General features: G+C 48.9%; 1 protein-coding gene and 1 long non-coding RNA gene across 2 annotated transcripts; both read left to right on the forward strand.

The window, feature by feature from the left end:
• The first annotated feature begins 1184 nt into the window (after positions 1-1184).
• On the forward strand, positions 1185-3433 carry LOC122387428. Its single transcript, XR_006257586.1, has 3 exons — positions 1185-1265; positions 1439-1618; positions 3297-3433. It is a non-coding gene; the product is annotated as an uncharacterized LOC122387428 (long non-coding RNA).
• A 4276-nt stretch (positions 3434-7709) lies between these two features.
• On the forward strand, positions 7710-17905 carry LOC122387429 (degenerin unc-8-like). Its single transcript, XM_043377612.1, has 9 exons — positions 7710-7938; positions 8081-8202; positions 8449-8612; positions 8905-9027; positions 9250-9391; positions 15209-15339; positions 15692-15835; positions 17249-17411; positions 17596-17905. The coding sequence occupies exons 1-9, from the start codon at positions 7820-7822 to the stop codon at positions 17730-17732; spliced, it is 1245 nt and encodes a 414-aa protein (XP_043233547.1). The 5' UTR covers positions 7710-7819; the 3' UTR covers positions 17733-17905.
• The last annotated feature ends 1365 nt before the right edge of the window (positions 17906-19270 follow it).

The raw sequence follows: 19270 nt of genomic DNA on the forward strand, positions 1-19270 counted from the left end.
ACCTCCTAAAATAATGCTAATATCGTAACTTGAACTTTCAGTGTACAGCACTTCATAAGACGTGGAGCACACAGCATTTATTAAGACGTGGAAATAAAGCTTAACTTACATACATTGGGGACGCATGGCATTGGCATCGTTCGTTTGAACCCACTGATCTTGCACTTTGTGTTGTGGCCGCAGTGGAGTCGCGCAATGGAGGCTCTCCCTGGCTGGGCCTGTCTGCCACTGCTGTTCCTGCTACTGCTGCACTGCCAGCCCCTGCTGAGCTGCCAGCCGTCTTCCTCCGGCGCCGTGGGTCCGGGAGGCGTCAGCGGCACCGTCCTTCCAGTAACGCCTAACACGGACACGGTGAGCCATTGGAAAGGCGATACAGGAGGCCAGAAAAGTGATACAGGACTCGACGGAAGATAAAAGACTCGGAAGACACGATATAAAGCTCCAGACAGGGATAGGAGTGTCCTGATAGGTGGCAGGACTTGATCAGTCGGGCGACAGGAGACCCCAGGATCAGGAATAGACAGGTGATACAGGCGATACCAATACGGAATCCTTGATCTAGCGATACATCACGACTCGCGATGTGGTCTTCGCTTGCTCTCTGCCCCGAATAAGCTGCCTTCGTATTGTTCACTATCACCAAAACCTTCCATAAATGCCGCCAACATATCCGGCAGATGCCGCCCCGGGGCATCACAGCACCAGCACGAGCTTCACAGACAACTTCGACAACCTCAGAGAAGCCCGATCTGGTGGAGCTCACCTACCAGTGGCGCCGGATCCCCGGAACGGCTCCGAACAGCACGTGCTGCGGCATCGTCGACCACCGGTCCAACGGCACCGGCACCGTCAACGGCACGATCGAGGGGCATGATCACTATCCGTGGATGGTAGGTGGGTGGGAGAGCGGCGATGGGTTGTAGCTGCACATGCCACAGCAATGGAAACTTTTTTAAACATTTTCTGGACATCATTACCGAGGCATGCCTTAAGCCTGCGTCTAAAAATCCGACGCTGATAGACGGTATGTCAAGTTTACTTTAGATCGGTATGATCTGACTGTCGGCAGGCAGCGCTGGTGGACGCCTCAGGAGAGCACTGGGGCGGAACACCTTTCTGCGGAGGAGCTCTGATCAACGATCGGTACATCCTAACGGCGACTCACTGCGTAAACTGGTGGCCGTCCGCAGTGGGGTCAGGTCATCCTCGGCAAGCGCGAGACCTTCCGCTCCTCCGAGACGGAGCTGCGTCTCAACGTCTTGAGGGTGAGCTGACGTGTGCAAACGGGAAATGGATGACATTGGTGCCCTGAAATGTTTGGAGCACCGGCGGAAACACATTAGTTTTCTTGGAAACTGACAAGAAGTCTGGCGAGGTGCGTATCTCGATGTCAGCCAATTCTGCGGCCCTTTTCGTATCCCGAACTATTCCGTTACAGATAATTCTCCATCCGGAATTTTATGCGAATATCTTGCACAACGACATAGCGCTATTGGAGCTGGAGACGCCGCTGGACCTGCCGGTGGGAGATAATTTCATAGCACCGATCTGCATGCCACAACTTCGGAGAAAATATTACAATGACGAGGCCCAGATGGTCGGATGGGGCCTTCATGGGGTGAGTCTAGCCGAGGCCGTAATGTACATAGGTCAGATTGGTCAAGTCTCAAAAGTACACCTACAGTTAGAAATAAAGACGTGCTCTGACACCTACATGCTCTGGTACGGTCCATTTGCGTGAACTGATAACCATGTACCAGTAAGGGAACGAGATCGAAGTACATATTTGGGTGTCTGTGCGAACAGGTGAATAATAAACAGAACAATCAATTTCAGATTGCATGGAAGCAAAGACGTACTAGGAAAGATGAGCAGCATCAATCACTGAAACACGTCGCAAAAATTACGCTAAAAGAACACCTCGCCAATATGGAATGATATTTGTAAGAAATACCTCAGACGGCAGTGTTCTTGTATATTCCTAGTTTTTTCTTCTTACCATCAGGCGCAACGGACTGACGCTCAGTCCATTGGCGGATCCAGGAGCGAGGGGTACCTATCTGGGGCGAATGTTCCACTGCGCCCGTAATTGACGAAGATTTACGTTTTCTTTACGATGAAACGAGAGCTAAACAACTTTTATGAGGACAATTTTGTCTAAAACTGAATATCGGTGCGTAATGGTGCCCTGACACTTGCACGACTTTCGGTCACGATTTTGTCGTCGCAAGCTGTGCCATTTTCGTGCACGAACTGGGATGGCTCCCGCACTGTTCACGACTGGTGCACGACCAGTTCACGACGATTTCACGAATAATTCACGAATGCGTGCCCATCCGTGTCCACATTGACACGGACTGGTGCGACGAGTTCACGCTTACTTTCCGCATAGTTTGCGCATAGTTTACGCACTTCCCGCATTGGCACGACAAGTTTGCGTAATTTGTGCCGACTTGGGCATGCCAACTAAAAATGGGTCCCATTTACCAATTTCTCCGTGTCCTGGCCTGACCCATCGTGAGCTTCAGTGACGCAAATGTCCCGACCGTACCTAATGTGACCAGTTTGACCTGGACTGACCTATCGTGACTGTGGCTGACCTCTGTGACCTGGCGTGACCCATCGCGACCTCATAGTGACCTCTCTGACCTAACCTGACACCGTGTGACCTAATGTGACCTCCGTGACCTAACCTGAGCCCGTGGACCTAGTTTGACCTCTTTGACCTGAAATGACCGTTAAATACATTTTCGGTCATAACTTCCCATCTAGGCGTCTAATCGACTCGGGAAAATTACCAAACAATCCCAAATTTCGCGCTGCGAAGCAAGCCGAGATCCACACATTGGCAAGGGCTGGTACGACGAGTTCACGAATACTTTTCGCGTAGTTTGCGCATAGTTTACGCACTTCCCGCACCGTCCCGACGAGTTCACGAACGGTTTGCGCATAGTTCACGATCCGGTCACGAAATTTTGTCGTGACCAAAACTTTGAACATTTCAAAGTTCTCACCCCGACATGGCACGAAGTCACGACGAGCTAACGCACACTTCACGTCAGTTTGCGACTAGTATGCGCACGGGCACGATTCGATTCGTGCCAATGCGTGCCACAAAATCGTGCAAGTGTCAAGGCCCCTTAAGGAATCAAAAGTCAATGAGTTTTTATGAATTTTAAGACACTTTTGGGAAGGCTCTCCCCGCAACGTCCAAGACCGCCTTTCGTGGATCCGCCATTATGCACTTGCAGTCTACCTACTCTTTGAAACAATTACAAACCATCATCTTCTCACAGTTCAAAGCAAATCCAGCGAGCGAGGAGAGCCGTCCACCCGTTCTGCGCAGTGTGCCAATGAGGACTATGCGCATCGGCCGCTGTTCATATCGCATCATAAAAACGACTGGGAAGATCTTCGTTGTAACACCGAGCACAGTGTGCGGAGGCCATCGACACAGCCGCCGGGCCTGCTGGGTGAGCTCTGTCCTTGCGCGAGCCTCGCTATTCAGTAGCTATACGAGTACGTAAACGCTTAACTTATTCGCACAATGGATAGGTATTTTAGTGCGATTCACTTAGAGTGGTTGAAACGTTTCCAAAATTTTCGTTTGCAATAATTACCTGGCTAAGAAGGGATTTAAGTGCGGGGAAGTTTATGATGATATCGATCAGCAACGTACCATGAATGAAGAAAAGCATATTACGGCGCAGTACAATATGTGCGTAATGAGGGTTCTTCCAGATAAGCATTACAACACTTTCTCACGGCCTCAAACATCTTTAACATTGTAACTCTCTCTCTCTCTCTCCTCTCTCTCTCTCTCTCTCTCTCTCTCTCTCTCTCTCTCTCTCTCTCTCTCTCCTCTCTCTCTCTCTCTCTCTTCTCCCTCTCTCCTCTCCCTCTCCCTCTCGCTCTCCTCCCCTCCTCAGCTCTCTCGCTCCTCCTGCGCTCTCTCTCTCCCTCTCTCTCTCTCTCTCTCCTCTCTCTCTCTCTCTCTCTCTCCTCTCTCTCTCTCTCTCTCCTCTCTCCCTCTCTCCTCCTCTCCCTTCCCCTCTCCCCATAGGGCGACTCGGCTCCCCGCTGACAGTTGCCGACCAGGACGAGCCGCTCCGTAGAATTCTGCTCGGACTGGCCATCTGGACCGTTCGACCGTGCCACACTCCCAGCCCGGACGTATTTGTCAAGATTCCTAAATACCTCGACTGGATCATAACCAACACAGAGAACGCCAACTACTGCTGACAGCTTTACAGCATTGCCGGAAGGTGTTGATTTATTGATAATATAAATGTATTATTCATTTTAGTTGATAATATTGCCGTGATACTTATAAAGGATGGCAGTTTTGCTGACGCTAAGTTGTCGAATGTTCCCCTTAGCTTAATCATGATGATTTTTTTTTTATTTTAAAGAAAGAGCAGCATACGAGTTTTGTTGACTGGTGTTTATTAATATTTTGTTGTGCTTCTAACTTCCATGTGCTGTAAATACAAATACATATGCCAACTATTCCTTGCCATCTATATATATTGTTGCATGTTGTAAATATAAAGCATTTTTATATGGAATGTCTAACAAGTCTTCTTTGACGGTAGGTATACCTTATATACCTTGAACGACTTTTCTGGACTTCCTAATCGAGTTCAAAATGACATCAAACTAGAGGGTTGGCAAACGTACAAATCCAATCACGTACCCAATCGCGTACTTTGTATGCGATTACAATCAGCGTAAAATCAAATTACGAAACCAGAACTATACGTATACCAGTCAATTCTTTATAATACAATGCAAAAGACAAAAAAATGTGCTGTTATTTGTGGACTTGAAAAATGACCGTATAATACGCAACTTAATGGCAGCTAATGGCCTAATGCACTGTGGATTTACACAGGACGTATTGGAGGTAATACAACTTGTATTGTCAAACCTTCCAAACGGGCTCCTTTCATGGCTGTTTCGCGATTTATTTGTTTGCACGAATTGTCCGTAGTCTGTCCGCTGACGTCCGAAATGCGCACATTATTATTACACATAGTGCATATGTACTACATATTTACATATTTACATATGTATATTATAGTGCTCATCGCGGACAAATGCATCGCTGTGCGTGCCTACATCAGCATGAGGGAACCTAATCAGCAAAAGGTTTTACAACAGTCACCGACTAATCACCGCTGGCCCAAATACCCTTTATTGACCATTTCGCCAAACACTGTTCGTCCTGGGCACGTGATTGAAAACAGCGTGCCTTCTGATGTGGTGATTACGCCTTTATACACGGCTGTAATCAAGACGTTGCCATAAGTCTAAGGTGAGTTATGACCGGGTCCGAGCGTAAGCAGCACGCTTCGCAAACAACAGGGAAAAGGAGTAATGCCAGAAGCCCTCGCCAGCCGGCGAGGACAGGACGTGGCCTTCAGGATCGTCATCGACCGAACGATCCTCAGAGCGCTAACTGCCGGTCCCCAGGTGCGTCTAGAGCTCCTCATGGGTGCTTCTGGCAGTCCTCGGAGCATTATCGCCCATCCTTAGCGCTTGTCCGCCGGTCCTCAGAATAGCCATGGCCACTGCCGAGCCCAGTCCGATGGCCGGTCCTGCCACTCTACGTCAGGCGGTGAGGGACGTGAGTCGTCAGTTCTGGGCGGACACCAACGTGGGCGGCCTGTCGCAGGCGCACGCGGCGCGTCTGCCGCCGCTGCGGCTGCTGTGGATGGCGCTGTTCGCCGTGGGCCTGGTGCTGACGGTGCTGGATGTTCAGCGAGTGGTGTCCGACTTCTTGACCCACCCGCACGACACCCTGCTGGACGTGGTGCACGAGGGCGCGCTGTCGTTCCCGGCAGTGACCGTCTGCAGCCAGAGCCGGCTGGACTGTCTGCGGCTGGCGCAGCGCGAGCTGCGGGACCCGGCGCACCGTCCGCTGCTGCGCACCGTCCTCCGCGAGTCGGGCTGTCTGAGCCGGCGCGGTCCGCGCTGCCCGTACCAGTGGGACGCGCTGGCCGGCCTGGCCACGGAACAGTGGATCGGCGACCTGCGGCCCCACTGTCTCCTCTGCGACGCTGCGCGGGTGTCCGGAAATACGGCCTGGATAGGAGCGATAAGGACCGGTTTGAAGATCTCTACGAACAGATGGGCTGCAGCTCCAGGTGCCTCCAGAACAACACCGTCCTCGGATCCGGCAGAAGCTTTCCTCCAAGCGATGGTGCTGAGCCTGTGACAGAACATGGTAATCAACTGATGGACAGCGATGAACTGAGGTCGCCTAGTGTGAACGCTGAGACAGAGCCTGCGCTGAGGGGAGCTAAGACCACTACCATCACATCAGAAGCAGACGAGGTCACGGTGACCACAGGCGAAGAGCAGCCAACAGAAGAGCAAGAGAACGTCACAGAAGAAGACGACACCACGATACAGTCACGTGTGCCGCGACGTCTCGTGGATCACATTTCATACGGAGAAAACACACAGGTGACCAAAGTAACTGACTCTCAAGTAAGAATTAGTTTTCCTTCCGTTGTTCTACGTTCAGTTTCATTCCATTTAACCCTCGCCGGCACAGGGGGGGGGGGGGTTGATGCAACCCCCCCTAAGGTTTTTCGCGAATAAATCGCGTAAAAGCGGCCGATCGCGACGAAACTTTCAGTACCCTCGCATTGATCAATTTTACACCTACCCTGAAAATTTCATGACCCTGACCCCAATGACCTTTGACCTGTGACCTCTTTTCCGAGACCATGTTTGGCCGAATCGCGATTCGGCGTATGTCGGCTCGACATTAGCCGCGCGTTTGCAAGCTTTTTGTGGTTTCAAACGTTCAAACATGTGATTTGATGTCGCTCCCATACATTAGGGTGGGTGTCAAGGTCATCTGAAGGTCAGGTCAGGTCATTGACCTTTGGTGACCTCGGGTGACCTCGGTTCACTTTTTCGAGTTTTACATGTTTCTAGGCTAGTTTTTGGAGCTGAATTCGAATTTAGCGAACCATTTGAACATTTACGAAGTAGTTTTGGTGCCTTCGTAACATGTTACGAAGCTGTCAGAGGCGGTTGACACGTATTACGAATACCCGTCACAACCCCTACCGGTTGACCTGACCTGACCTGACCCGACCGGTCTAAATGCTTAAAGACATCATCTCTGATCAAAACTAACACGATATTCGTGATCAGCACCCCGGAAAACCACATAACAGCCACACTTTACGACTTTCTAACAGGTCCCGATTTTCCCGGTTTTCGGGTCATTGACCTGACCTGGAAGGTCACCCGATGACCTAGGACCTTAAAATTGGGTATCATCGGCTTCGTCTCGTGACGGGCAACACGCTCGTTTTTTCCGCGAAGCTCTAGCTCGATCAGGGGCCAAACGCGAGGGGGGGTCGTACCAACCCCCCCCCCCCCTGTGCCGTCGAAGGACGCAAAATGGCCTGTGCCGGCGAGGGTTAAGGAACGGAAAGTAGTGGGATGAGCTCTCTCCATCGGTCGGGCGGTGGGACGACTCTTAGCTTTGCTGCTGGGGGCCTGGGTGACAGCTAGATCCGAATATAACGTGAGCGGCAAGGGGAATAGAATCCTCTCACAGGGGAGTCCGGCATTCAATCCACTATGTGCTTTAGATATCTACACTTGCCATCGCATCTTTGACTCCACACGGGCCCAACTCCAATAAAGTCCCGTGTACAGAGATGACCATGCTTATCCACAGGCACCGAGGAGAAGGCGGAACGCGGGCCCTTCTGGGCCTGGCATCCTCGAGAGGCCCGATCGGCCACCGCTGCCCGACCCTCAGACTCCCAGTGAGACCCACGACAAGAGCATGCGTTTCCTGGCGCACTACATGGCACTTCCGGAGAGTGTGCGCGGCGAGATCGGGCTGTCGTTTGAGGATTTCATCATCGAGTGCTCCTACATGGGCTCCGACTGCGGCGACCAGCGGTGAGGTCCTTTCCGTCCTCGTAGCTAAGGCTTACACGATGCAAAGGATGCCGTTAACCACGCGATCAACCACGTTAAATTTATTCAACATAGTGGGATATATCTGATGTGTTTGTCACAGTGTCGATTTTGTCTGTTGCAGCTTGTTCCGGACTGTGACCTCGCCTCAGTACGGCAACTGTTACACCTTCAACTCGAACGTCACCGAGTCAGAGGATCTGTACGCCGGGATGCGCGAGACCAGTCTCACTGGCGACATGTTCAGTGAGTTGCAGCGGTCCAGACACACCCCAACGATTCAGTGACGTCCTATGAAAGGCCGCCTGTATAAGAACACATACCTAAAGTCTATCGTCTCACTCAGTTAGTAGCAGCCCCCATGGGCTACATGGCTAGTCCAAGACTAGTCTTGCTCAGCTACTTTACGATCATCAGTGCCTCGATTGTAATTCTGACAACTGGATAAATTTTGGCACTTAATCATCACAACTTCGGCTGACCATTTCGCAGGTTTCAGTTTGATTCTGAACATGAAGGAGTACGTGTACCCGCCGTCGCGAACGGCGTCTCTGGGAGCCAGAATTGTGGTCCACAATCCAGATCAGGTGCCGGCCGTGGAGCAGAGCGGTCTCAACCTCTACCCCCAGACTACCACCTCTGTCGCCATAGACCAGGTGAAGTCGGATCTTTACCGATGAGTCCGCGCGAGCCACTGAGCTGGACACTGCGGTCTTATTGTTAGGGTCTGCCATGCTGGTCCTCCGCAAGCTACAATGACAATATGGCTAGACGTCAGATATCGGTCTCAAACGATATTCAGTGGCCCTAAATTATGCCACATATTTGCGCAAACATTTCCACCTATAAATTATATGTAGTTATGCTGTCATCAGTCTTTGTACCAATGCAGTAGCACTAATCAAGTGCGCTGTAAGTGGATAAATATGTGATTTGTTTTCACTTCAGTGGAGCGTTCAGCGTCTTCCGCTCCCTTTCGAGGCCGGGTGTGCATTTGGGTGGAAGGAGGTGGACTACGAGCCGTATTCCAGAATCAACGACTCCAGCGTACACGAAATGTACTCTGTCACGGTAGGTTGAATCAGTGTCCATTCCAAGCCGACCTCACTCAATGTCAGCGAAAGATCGGTACTTGCCCTGCTGTATAGTAGATGCATCGAGACGTTACAAGTATATATGACGACTGAGGTCAAAGCCAATCAATTCAGCGATTCCCTACCGTATTTATTACGAATAGCTTTGGCTATCAGCGTACGTATGTACAAAGCTGTACCATTCTTTGGCGTATTTCAGCGCTGCAAGAGCATGTGTCTGCAGGACGCCCTGATAAAGACTTGCGGCTGCTTCCATCCGCTGCAGGCGGCGCCGGAGGGGTTCAGGAGGAGGGGCGACGCCGCGCCGCCGGTGTCACCGCCCTGCCTCCTCACCACCGAGAGTATGGGAGCTCATTAGATGAATTAACTAAATATGTGAAAACTGAATAAGAGGCAGCTTTAAGATTCGGTGTTGAGCTTTTTAGAACTGAATGTGCAACAGGGTATGACACCAGTTTTTATTAGATCAACATGCAATTTTTTCTTGGCGTGAACAATTTGCTTATTTGTTATCTTCTTCTATAGTTTTATCCATTTTTCCAATTAACTTAGTACCAATAGTTGAACTATTTGCTTTTATTATCATGTTAAAGGTAGTGTGCCACCTTTGAAAGATTTCCCATTTTATTTTTCCTAGGATAAGAAGCTCCTGTTTTTACCTAATATCGCAAAGAAAATCAAAAATGGGCCTGGAATAGTGCCTTTTTCGCCTAAAAGTTTATCGGTTTTTCGATATGTATAACAACTGTAGTGGGCTGAGCTGCAAACAGGCGTCGGCAACAATCGCGAATGCGGCGCACATGTGACAATAAGCAAAGGTCATTATAGAGTTACGGCGTACGGGAATGAGTTATCAGCTGTCTAATCGTAGACAACACAATGTCGAGCCTTAAACTGTAAGCCTGTATTGGTATTGTTTCTTTTATTTGGCTGTCGAACATTATTCATGGTTTGAAATATGATTTTATGTAAAATAATTGATATGAAAAAGCCGTCTCTTAACTCATTAACGACGATAATTCCGTGGGCAAATTTCGGCAGTTTTTCTTGATGCCCTGTGCTTCTACATGCACTAGAAATGCACATACGGTGTATTGAAAAATAAAAATATTTTTAACATATATTTCTGGACTGGAAACTATAGTTGCCACTCGGCGTTGGCGTAGTCAAAAATTGCCGCTATCGTAACTTTTCATTAAACAATACTAATCGCCGGGATGCATTGAATCTATTTATGTCCCAACTTATCCCCCACGAGCCTTAATCCAATTTCCAAACAGAAAAAAGTGGTTACGCCACTTCAATATAAATTTTTAATAAGATAATTACGTCTAAGTAGTGGAATCTACACTATGCCCTATGGTATAAGCCTGTAGCCTGTGCCCAAAGCAGCTGCAGTCCTTGGTATCCAGGAAACACAGTTCATTTATCCATCAATAAGTGTTTTTCTGTACCAAAGCAGATGCTCTTTACCAGTCCTTTTTAACCATTTATCTTGACATGCATAAATAAAATCTGCTCGAAAACAATTCAACAAAGAATGCATATTATCTCATACGTAGTTCTCACCAGATCCCTATTTACTCGTACATGGTTGGTGGCAGGTATACCGTCCTATCACAAAACTTTCTACCGGGTATGATACATTTGTAAAAACTCGGGGTACAAAGCAACTCGATTATTCATGCCTATTTGCGAGCACGCTGATTACAGGCCTACCGGAGCCATGGAATTGTATAGTATATTTCTGATTCCCGCATACGTACGTACTTCTGCTGTCCTTACCTAACCAGTAAATCCGTTCGCCTTCGAATGTTTTTTAGACTGTTCGGACGAGAGTCTGGACAAATTGGATCCCTTTCGTGATCACGACTCGAGCACACACTGGCGGTTGTACTTCAGAATTAGAAGGGGGATATGTTGATTGACGAGTAAAAGTGGTGTAAGTACAAGGCGACCACCACTAATTGCACTTGAACACATTCCACGTGTCATAAAAATATAGTTCAATTTCATCTAGTTTAGGACAACTGAGCAGGCCCACATATTTTCTACCACCTGAATCCCCATTTCCTCGTTTCCAGCTGGCAGTGCCAGGAATCAGCACTGCCCCAAGTCAGGCGATGTCTCGCCTTTGGTTCACAATTTTCATTCAGTCCCATGAGACAACATCAGCTACGCACTGGCGGATCCAGGGGGGGGGCCACGGGGGCCATGGCCCCCCCCAAAGGCCTAAAGTGGCCTGTTTGGCCCCCCCCCAAAACGTCAGAAAAATTTCTAAGAAAATATACCTTGATGGAGGTTTTTAGCCACTTGGTGAAGTAAAGTTTCCACAGCATAATATGGAAGCAATATGGTAGCAGTGAGGGTCAGTCAAAAGTTGCGCAAGCGGAGTCGACCTTCAAAAAAAGACTGTTGTTGGCACGTGTTTATGGCGCGGCAGCTGGTAGTTGGCGGTGTTTCGCGTGGTGTGGCATCACTGGCGGATCCGGGGGGGGGGGTAGCACGGGAGCCTGAGGTGCCCCTGACAGGCCTGTGGTGCCCTTGCTAGGCCTGTGGTGCCCCTGGACCCTGGCAGGCCTGTGGTGCCTCTGGCGGGCCTAGGGTGCCCCTGCTAGGCTGCTGATGCCCCTGGGACCTGACAGGACTGTGGTGCCCCTGACAAGCCTTAAGTGCCCCCAACAGGCCCGTGATGCCCCCGACAGGCCCAAGGTGCCCCTGCGGCCTGCGTGATGCCGTGATGCCTGCGAGGCCGGTGGTGCCCCTGCGAGGCCGGTGGTGCCACTGCGAGGCCGGTGGGGCCCCTGACAAGCCCATGGTGCCCCTGCGAGGCCGGTGGTGCCCCTGCTAGACCGGTGGTACCCCTGGCAGGCCTGTGGTGCCCCTACTAGGCCGCTGGTGCCCCTGGGCCCTGACAGGACTGTGATGCCCCTGACAGGCCCAAGGTGCCCCTGTAAGGCCGGTGGTGCCCCTGTAAGACCTGTGGTATCCCTACTAGGTCTCTGGTGCCCCTTTGACAGGCCCATGGTGCCCCTGCGAGGCCGGCGGCGCCCCTGGCAGGTCTCTGGTGTCCCTGACAGACCTGGGGTGCCCCTGACAAGCCTGTGGGGCCCCTCACAGGCCCGTGGTGCCCTTGCTACTTGCTAGGCCTGTGGTGCCCCTGGCGGGCTGGTGGTGCCCCTGCTAGGCCGGTGGTGCCCCTGACACGCCTGTGGTGCCCCCGGGCACCAAGGGGGGTCATGACCCATGTGGCCCCCCTTGGATCTGCCACTGATACATAATATATTGATTTGTAAAGGCGTTATGGCTTGTGCAATATGCAATTGCAGGCACTTGGTATGCCTCACTTATCCCTTATTGGGGGCTCTGGCGGGCTCCTGAGGGCCCACGTCTATCTCCGGGAGCCCTTGACAGGCTCCTTTGGGTCCTTTCAGTTTACTATAGCATAAGAGGTCTCCATGCGAGTCCTATACATCTGAGGGCGTACCCTGACGTCTGAGGTACCCAACTGCAGCTCCAATAATCTCTTACACTGGCGGATCCAGGGAGGGGGCATTTAGGGCCATGCCACCTTCCCAGAGGTCTAAAGTGGCCCGTTTGCCCCCTCCCCCAAACGATAATGAAACATAGTTCGCAAAGGGACCCAAGCACTGACTCGAAGCGGGTTAATGGTCGACAAAAGCGATGGTAAGTGCTTACAAAGTAATATAAAGGCATGGGTCGGGTGGGCTACCATTTATATATTTTTCTTTCTAGTAAAAAAAAAAATCATAGTGTCGGGGCTGTGACGAAAAATAAGTGGCCTAAATCCGATGAGAAAACAGGATTTGGGGGTACCCTAGGTTTGGCTCCAGCATGAGTTGGCCCCCCCCCCAAAACGCAAGCCTGGATCCGCCAGTGCAGCTACGTGATCGTAACCTAAAGTTTCGTGTGCTGTTATCCTCGCACGAAACCCAAAGCACAAAGCCGCCTCCACCGTCTCATTCAGCTGAATCACCAGCATCTGCTGTGAAAGTTCAGATAGCAAGCAGCTTCATCGGAATCAATTCGGTATCACGACTGTGTCAAGGTCATAATCGGCGTCAATGGGAGCTCAGCGGAGGAGGTGGGGGAGCTTTCGTTTATGGGTCCCTGTTTGTAAACGTCATACAGCGTCTTTACGATGCTAAAAACTTAATTTGTTGATGCAAATAGGCTTAATACCTACGTGCCCCTCCAAATTGAAACACGAGCTGGTCACACGATTTAGCATCATGGCACGGTGCCTGCAGATGAGCATGCCTGAGTTTGGTTATGCATACTGCAAGTGGCGCGACTAACGAACGCTAGGAAAAACCAGCAAAGCATAGTCTTCGACATAGAAAGCGAGAGCGACTCTGGTTTATCCAGAAAGGTGATAGGTGATATCACACGCAGCAGGGTTTGAAAATTCTCGTACCTAAACTTCTCGGATTTCGGTTTGTTATAAATGCATTACTGTGCAATCGTAGGCAATCTTTATCGTATAAATGCCGTTTTAGTTCTCTTTCTTTACAAAGAAAACGAAACAAAATCGGGCAAGTCGGACTCTGTGAGCTATGAATGTCCGTAATGTTTCCTGCATCCGCCAGTGGAGGAACAGGGAAAGAGAGCGAGAGAGAGAGAGAGAGAGAGGGAGAGAGGAAAGAGAAAGCGAGATTGCATCCCATTCCACAAAAATATCTTCAGTAGATGATAAACATAAACAGATTTAACAATGTCGAGAATAGACCAAGAAAACAATGGATGGGGGTAGGGTTCACTATGGTAATGTATAGACATGCATGTATTTTTTAATTAATTTCTGCCTTAATTGTTAATTTATTTGCAAAAGTCCATGTAACTATGTCCCAAGGTATACACGGGGACAGTCTGGTTGAATAACATATGTTTCGTTACAGTATATCCGTAAATACAACTATTTAACTATGAACCGCTCATATTTTTGACTACGCCAACGCCGAGTGGCAACTATAGTTGCCAAGTACAAATCTAGTACAAATAACTACAAATGAGTAGAGTGCTTTCAAGTTTTGAGACACTGGTAGCCTGCCTACATCCTTTCTGGATCAAAATAAGCCGAAAATGCTCGGAAATACCGGACACTCTGGAAAAACAGCGTCGTTTTCTTCGGGACCGTCAAGCCAATATGGCGGCCGTCTCTGCAACGTCTGACTATTTCTTGATTTGTGAAGCATGTTGCGCACAGGACGTGACTAAAACCGTCTGATCATGATGAGAAGGGAATATGCTGATTAGGCATCCCACAAATGCTGTTCTGACGTCATTAACTTGCCTTCAGCAGTAGGTTTTTGTAGATGGCAACTATAGTTGCCACTCGGCGTTAGTGAGTTAAGTGAGTTAAGTTATGACCCCATTTCACCACACGCAAGTGGCAGAAATGACAATGATCAGCTGACGCATTTTCTTGGCTGAAGTCAGAGCGCGGCGGCCCGACGCACCACCACCGCACCACAAAGTATGAGCAGAAGCCGCGCCCAAAGCCAGGGCCCCGGTAACGTGAGGTAGTCGAGTCGGGGCAGCGTGCGCTGACCCAAGCCGGGGCCGCAGCTTTGGGCGCGGTCTACCGCATCCCCGCGGGCAGCCCCGGGCTATCACATGACACCGGGAGGACGCGCGGCCCCGGCTTGGGTCAGCGCACGCTGCCCCGACTCGGCTACCTCACGTTACCGGGGCCCTGGCTTTGGGCGCGGTCTGCCGCACCACCTAACAGGCGTGTTCGAAACCGCAGGAGATGTTCATGAACGGGTTTATCGAAACTTGATTGGATGAGTATATCGGTAATAGCGATTTCAGTGTGTGCATTTATTGTTCATAGTGTTGTGAAATGTGGTTGGGGTACGACCGACAACCCGTCGGGGCGAATTTCGCACTGGGGTACTCAAAATTTGAAGAATTTAAGACGTTTCCATGAGTTTTGAAGGTATGGATAAGTTCTAAAAATCCGGTTCTCCTTATCTGGGCCATTAACTCCATACGGTCCAGGAAAGCTGGCACACTACCTTTAATTAAGTACGTCGGGAGCACCATGCCGTTCTTGTGCCTGACCATTTCCGCTCGTACGTTTTTTTTACGATCACCGTACCTCCTTACCTCCTTCACCAATCACCTCACCGCAGGTGACGACCTGCTGTGTGTGCGGGAGCTCTTCGAGCGCCAGAACACGACGTGCCACTGTCCGTCGCCGTGCTACGAGACCGGCTACAACGCGCAACAGTCGATGACCATGTGGCCCAGACAGTCGTACCTGGTATGGATGTGATGGGTCTCTTCATCCGGCCTTTTTCTGCGGCACTGCACATATTATTCTCACTTTTCAGACACCAACAAATAACACGTCCGTCGTCTTCTTTCTGTGCATAAAGAAACAAATTTTCAAAGTTTGCAAAGCTGCACAGCAATGCATAAGGAAGTGGCACTGGCATCCGATGTTTTTTAACAAGGAAATTTTTGGCAAGTATACCTCTCGCAGCGTCACACAAAACTATCTGGATTCCCACTGGCATGATATTAAGTCTTCTGTATTTCTGCTCGCGAAATGTAGTATGTACATTGGCCACGATAGGAGTCGCATACCCCTTCAACGTTCTTCCTGTTCACAGAGCACTTTGATTGGACGTCTGAAGCTAAACTTCAGCAGTCTGTTGATGGAGGATGCTGAACGACTTCCTCAGAACATCCTCGAACTAAAGGTGTTCTACAAAACGCTGGACGTGCAGCGCATCCTACAAACACCCAAATACTCGGTAACGTAAACCCGCCCTTAAAGGGACTATCCCACCTTTAACATGGGGTTTGAGTTGAGATAGCCTTAAGTTTGCGGCGAGGTTCAGAAACCACTATCTATCTAGGTTGCAACCCCCGCGGCCTCTTGGTGTTGAAGAAATTCGTTCCCTTCATTTGAAAATGGGCCTTGTACAAGGCCCTATCTTCAACATGGAGCGACCGTTAGTGTGACGTCACCTCGTTTAGTCATTCTGATTTAAATGGGTTTGTTCGTTGAAAAATCGCTTAAAACTTGGTCTGAACTTTGTAGTGGTGCCTACCGAGTAAAAAGAATCAGCTTTATGACAGTAATGTGGCCTGGGGAAGGAGGTAATTTTGGGCTGTGCCGTCACATATTTGAAAGCTTGTGTTTGGAATATAGGTGAAGCCTAAGATGTTTAATGAAAAATAAATGCCAGAACCGTGTTCCTGGTCATCCAATCTATAAAGTCGGGCACAATTTAACTGGTTTTAACAACATTTTAGAAGGTGGGATAGTCCCTTTAAACAACTGTAAATCCAACCAATGTAAACTAAAGTCCTAGAGCTACCTGTAGACCTGTAAACCTGATGCAGCCTGCAAACCTTATGTAAACCTGTAAACCTCCAGCGGGATCCTACAAACACCCAAATGATAGGTTATTTCTCGGGTAACTTAGTGACCACTGACCATCCCACCTTAACATTAGTTTTGAGTTGAGATAGCCAAGTTGGGGTACCTGGCTTGCACTTATCGGTTTGGGCACTCACAACATCGAGGCTAGAACTGCTTCAATTCGGAGATTGAAGCAGGATATTTCAAACTTGCAGTTTTCAGATTCTAAGGGGCTAATGCAGTTAGCCCCTTAGAATTTGTGACGTCAGCGGAGATTTAACTATTTCTAAATCTTATACTAAAACCTCGGTAAAAATTGGTGGCATATACCATGCTTTACGCGCAACATCTGCCGCAATTTTAGGATGCCAAATTATTGCTTCTAAATGACGTCGTAGGAACAGCGGAGGTAAAGAAAAGTAAAAGTGTTATATCTTGAGAACCAGTGAATATTTTTCGGTGACATTTTGTATATATTCATTTTTGAAATTTCTAAACCACGGGACACCACTTTAATGCCAATTCATTAACTTTTTGAAGGTGGGAGGGCCCCTTTAACCTGCTGCACCCTGATCAGGCATTCGGCCGAATGCGCCGCGCTGAGGAGGATGGCAGACTCTTCTTTACTTTCGACTCTTATCGTGCAGCACATGTAGCTTGACTTACAGAAAACGAAGAGGAATTAGTTTATTTGCAAATACATTTGATATTAACTTACAACTAACGATAATAATTACATCTTTTGTCACTACATATTTCGATCCGTCGGCAACTGACGTGATGGGCTGTGTTTTCACAGTACATTTCCCTGGTGAGCAGTGTCGGAGGCGCCATGTCGCTCTACCTAGGGATATCGCTGGTCATGGTCGCCGAACTATTCGAGTATTTGATCCTGCTGGCCTGGGCCGTGGCTAAATTCTACACGAAAAGCCGTCAGGGTACAGCCCGTAAAGTACAGCCCGGTCGGTGAGGAGTGAATGCCTATCAAATAATGAGTGTTCTACATGTTGTATGCTGATGATTATGGTGATGAAAATGACATTTTCCATTATTTGAACAAAAACACAATCAACTGATAACTTTAAAACTTGTCATAAAGCTTGTACATACGTTCTTCTCTTATAACCATGGGACTTTTGTTGCCAGGAGCGGAACTGGCCGAGAATATGCCAGAAGACTTTGGTAAAGTACCACCGTCCTACACCGCCCAGACGACCCTGTACCCAGTGCCGTCGAAAGCCCTGTATCTACCTCCGAAGTCGCCACGTGCCCTGAAGTGGTAACAGAGTGTGAAATGAATGCATGTTCTGTCCCGTGTCCACTGACCACTGTCCAGTCCTGCTGCAAGAGTTCAGGACAGTCATTTATAAATGTTCAATGATTTGTGGGTTGAAAATGATGGCCATGGGGTGCAAGATGAAGTGTGTTGCAAATACATATGCTTTTTTAAATACTATGCATCATGCATATTCATTATTCATGTACAACTTTGACGTGACTCATTTTATAGTTTGCGCTGCATATCGTTTCACGCTCTACCGTCATCATCTATTGACATGTTTTATCTATATCCAGTTGTGTGTCACGTAACTTATTCAAAAATACAAATGCAAAAAAATGTGAGGAACATGTTAATGTAATACAGGGTTAACCGTCGTCTCCTCGGTTTTGGGTTACAGTTGGTATCTATGCGTCTTCAAGAATTAACCCGCGCCGGGCCGGGGGGGGGGGTTTGAACACCCCCCCCCCTGCGGTTTTTCGCAGATATCTCAAAAACGGCGGAGCGGAGCGCCGCCGTTTTTCGCACACCTGTTCATGCATCTTTTCCGCACATGTTGTGAAAATTTCAGACCCAGGTCGCCTTAGGTCAGGTCACCAGGTCACGCCAAGTGACCACACCTAAGAAAAAAAGAATGCTCGTCATAGCTACACCGATTGATCGATCGCCTTGAAACTTTCAGCAATTGATTAGAGCAACATTATCTATCAAATTTTTATCTCGGAATTTCGATAGCGGTGACCTAAGGTCAGGTCAATTTTGCGGCCTCTCCATTATAAGTCAATGGGTGAAAATTGAAAAGCGTCTGTTTTGCATGAACGCTATTCTAGAAACTCTCAAACATCGATATGTAGGTAAAATTGACACACTGAACCGGAAAATGGCAACTGTGACCCCTCGTTATGTCCACGAGGTCATCTCAGGTCACGAATAGAATCTAGCAGTTTTTCGCTAACTTCTGATAGAGGCGTGCTAGAGCGCTGAAAACGCCTTAGATGTGTTCGGCTCGACGTTGCGGATCGACTGATATGCAACATGACCTTTTCCGGTCAGGTCATGACCTTGACCTGAGGTCAAATTTTCAAGTTGACCTTTCAAGGTCAAATTATAGTTCATTCGACGCGTCTCGACGAGAGGAACACGATGCTGGCAAAAGTAATGTCATGGCTCTTTTGAGTCAAAAGCTATTGCCGAAAAAACGCTTTTCGTAAAAACGGCTATTTTTGGAGTTTTTGCCCTCTGGAGGCTAAACCGTTGGCCTGAGGTCAAATCTGAGAACATTGCTCAGAAAGGTTTGTAAAAGGGCTATCGAACGCGCTTTTCCGCGGCGCTGTAGCTCTATCGGTTCCCGAGATATTCGTTGGCAGTTTCCAAAATGTTGAAATAGTCAACATTTTACCTTTGGTGACCTCTGGTGACCTGACCTTTGACCTGACCCAAAAAATGACCGAAAGGTTTTCGTCCTTATTTTGGACGTTCTTTCGATTGCCGCTTACCGCGTGTTACCGGAGCCGAGTTAGAAGGGGGGCGTTCAGACACCCC

The sequence above is a fragment of the Amphibalanus amphitrite genome, unplaced genomic scaffold (genome assembly GCF_019059575.1).
Source record: "Amphibalanus amphitrite isolate SeventyFive unplaced genomic scaffold, NRLGWU_Aamphi_draft 000286F_arrow, whole genome shotgun sequence".
NCBI lineage: Eukaryota > Metazoa > Arthropoda > Thecostraca > Balanomorpha > Balanidae > Amphibalanus > Amphibalanus amphitrite.

What these genes read in the sequence shown, in the direction of transcription:
- LOC122387429 (XM_043377612.1), top strand. Translation starts at nt 7,820, where the DNA reads ATGCGTTTCCTGGCGCACTACATGGCACTTCCGGAGAGTGTGCGCGGC. An exon ending in TCCGACTGCGGCGACCAGCG is followed by an intron (nt 7,939 to 8,080) that starts GTGAGGTCCTTT and finishes TGTCTGTTGCAG; the next exon opens with CTTGTTCCGGACTGTGACCT. An exon ending in ACGAAATGTACTCTGTCACG is followed by an intron (nt 9,028 to 9,249) that starts GTAGGTTGAATC and finishes GGCGTATTTCAG; the next exon opens with CGCTGCAAGAGCATGTGTCT.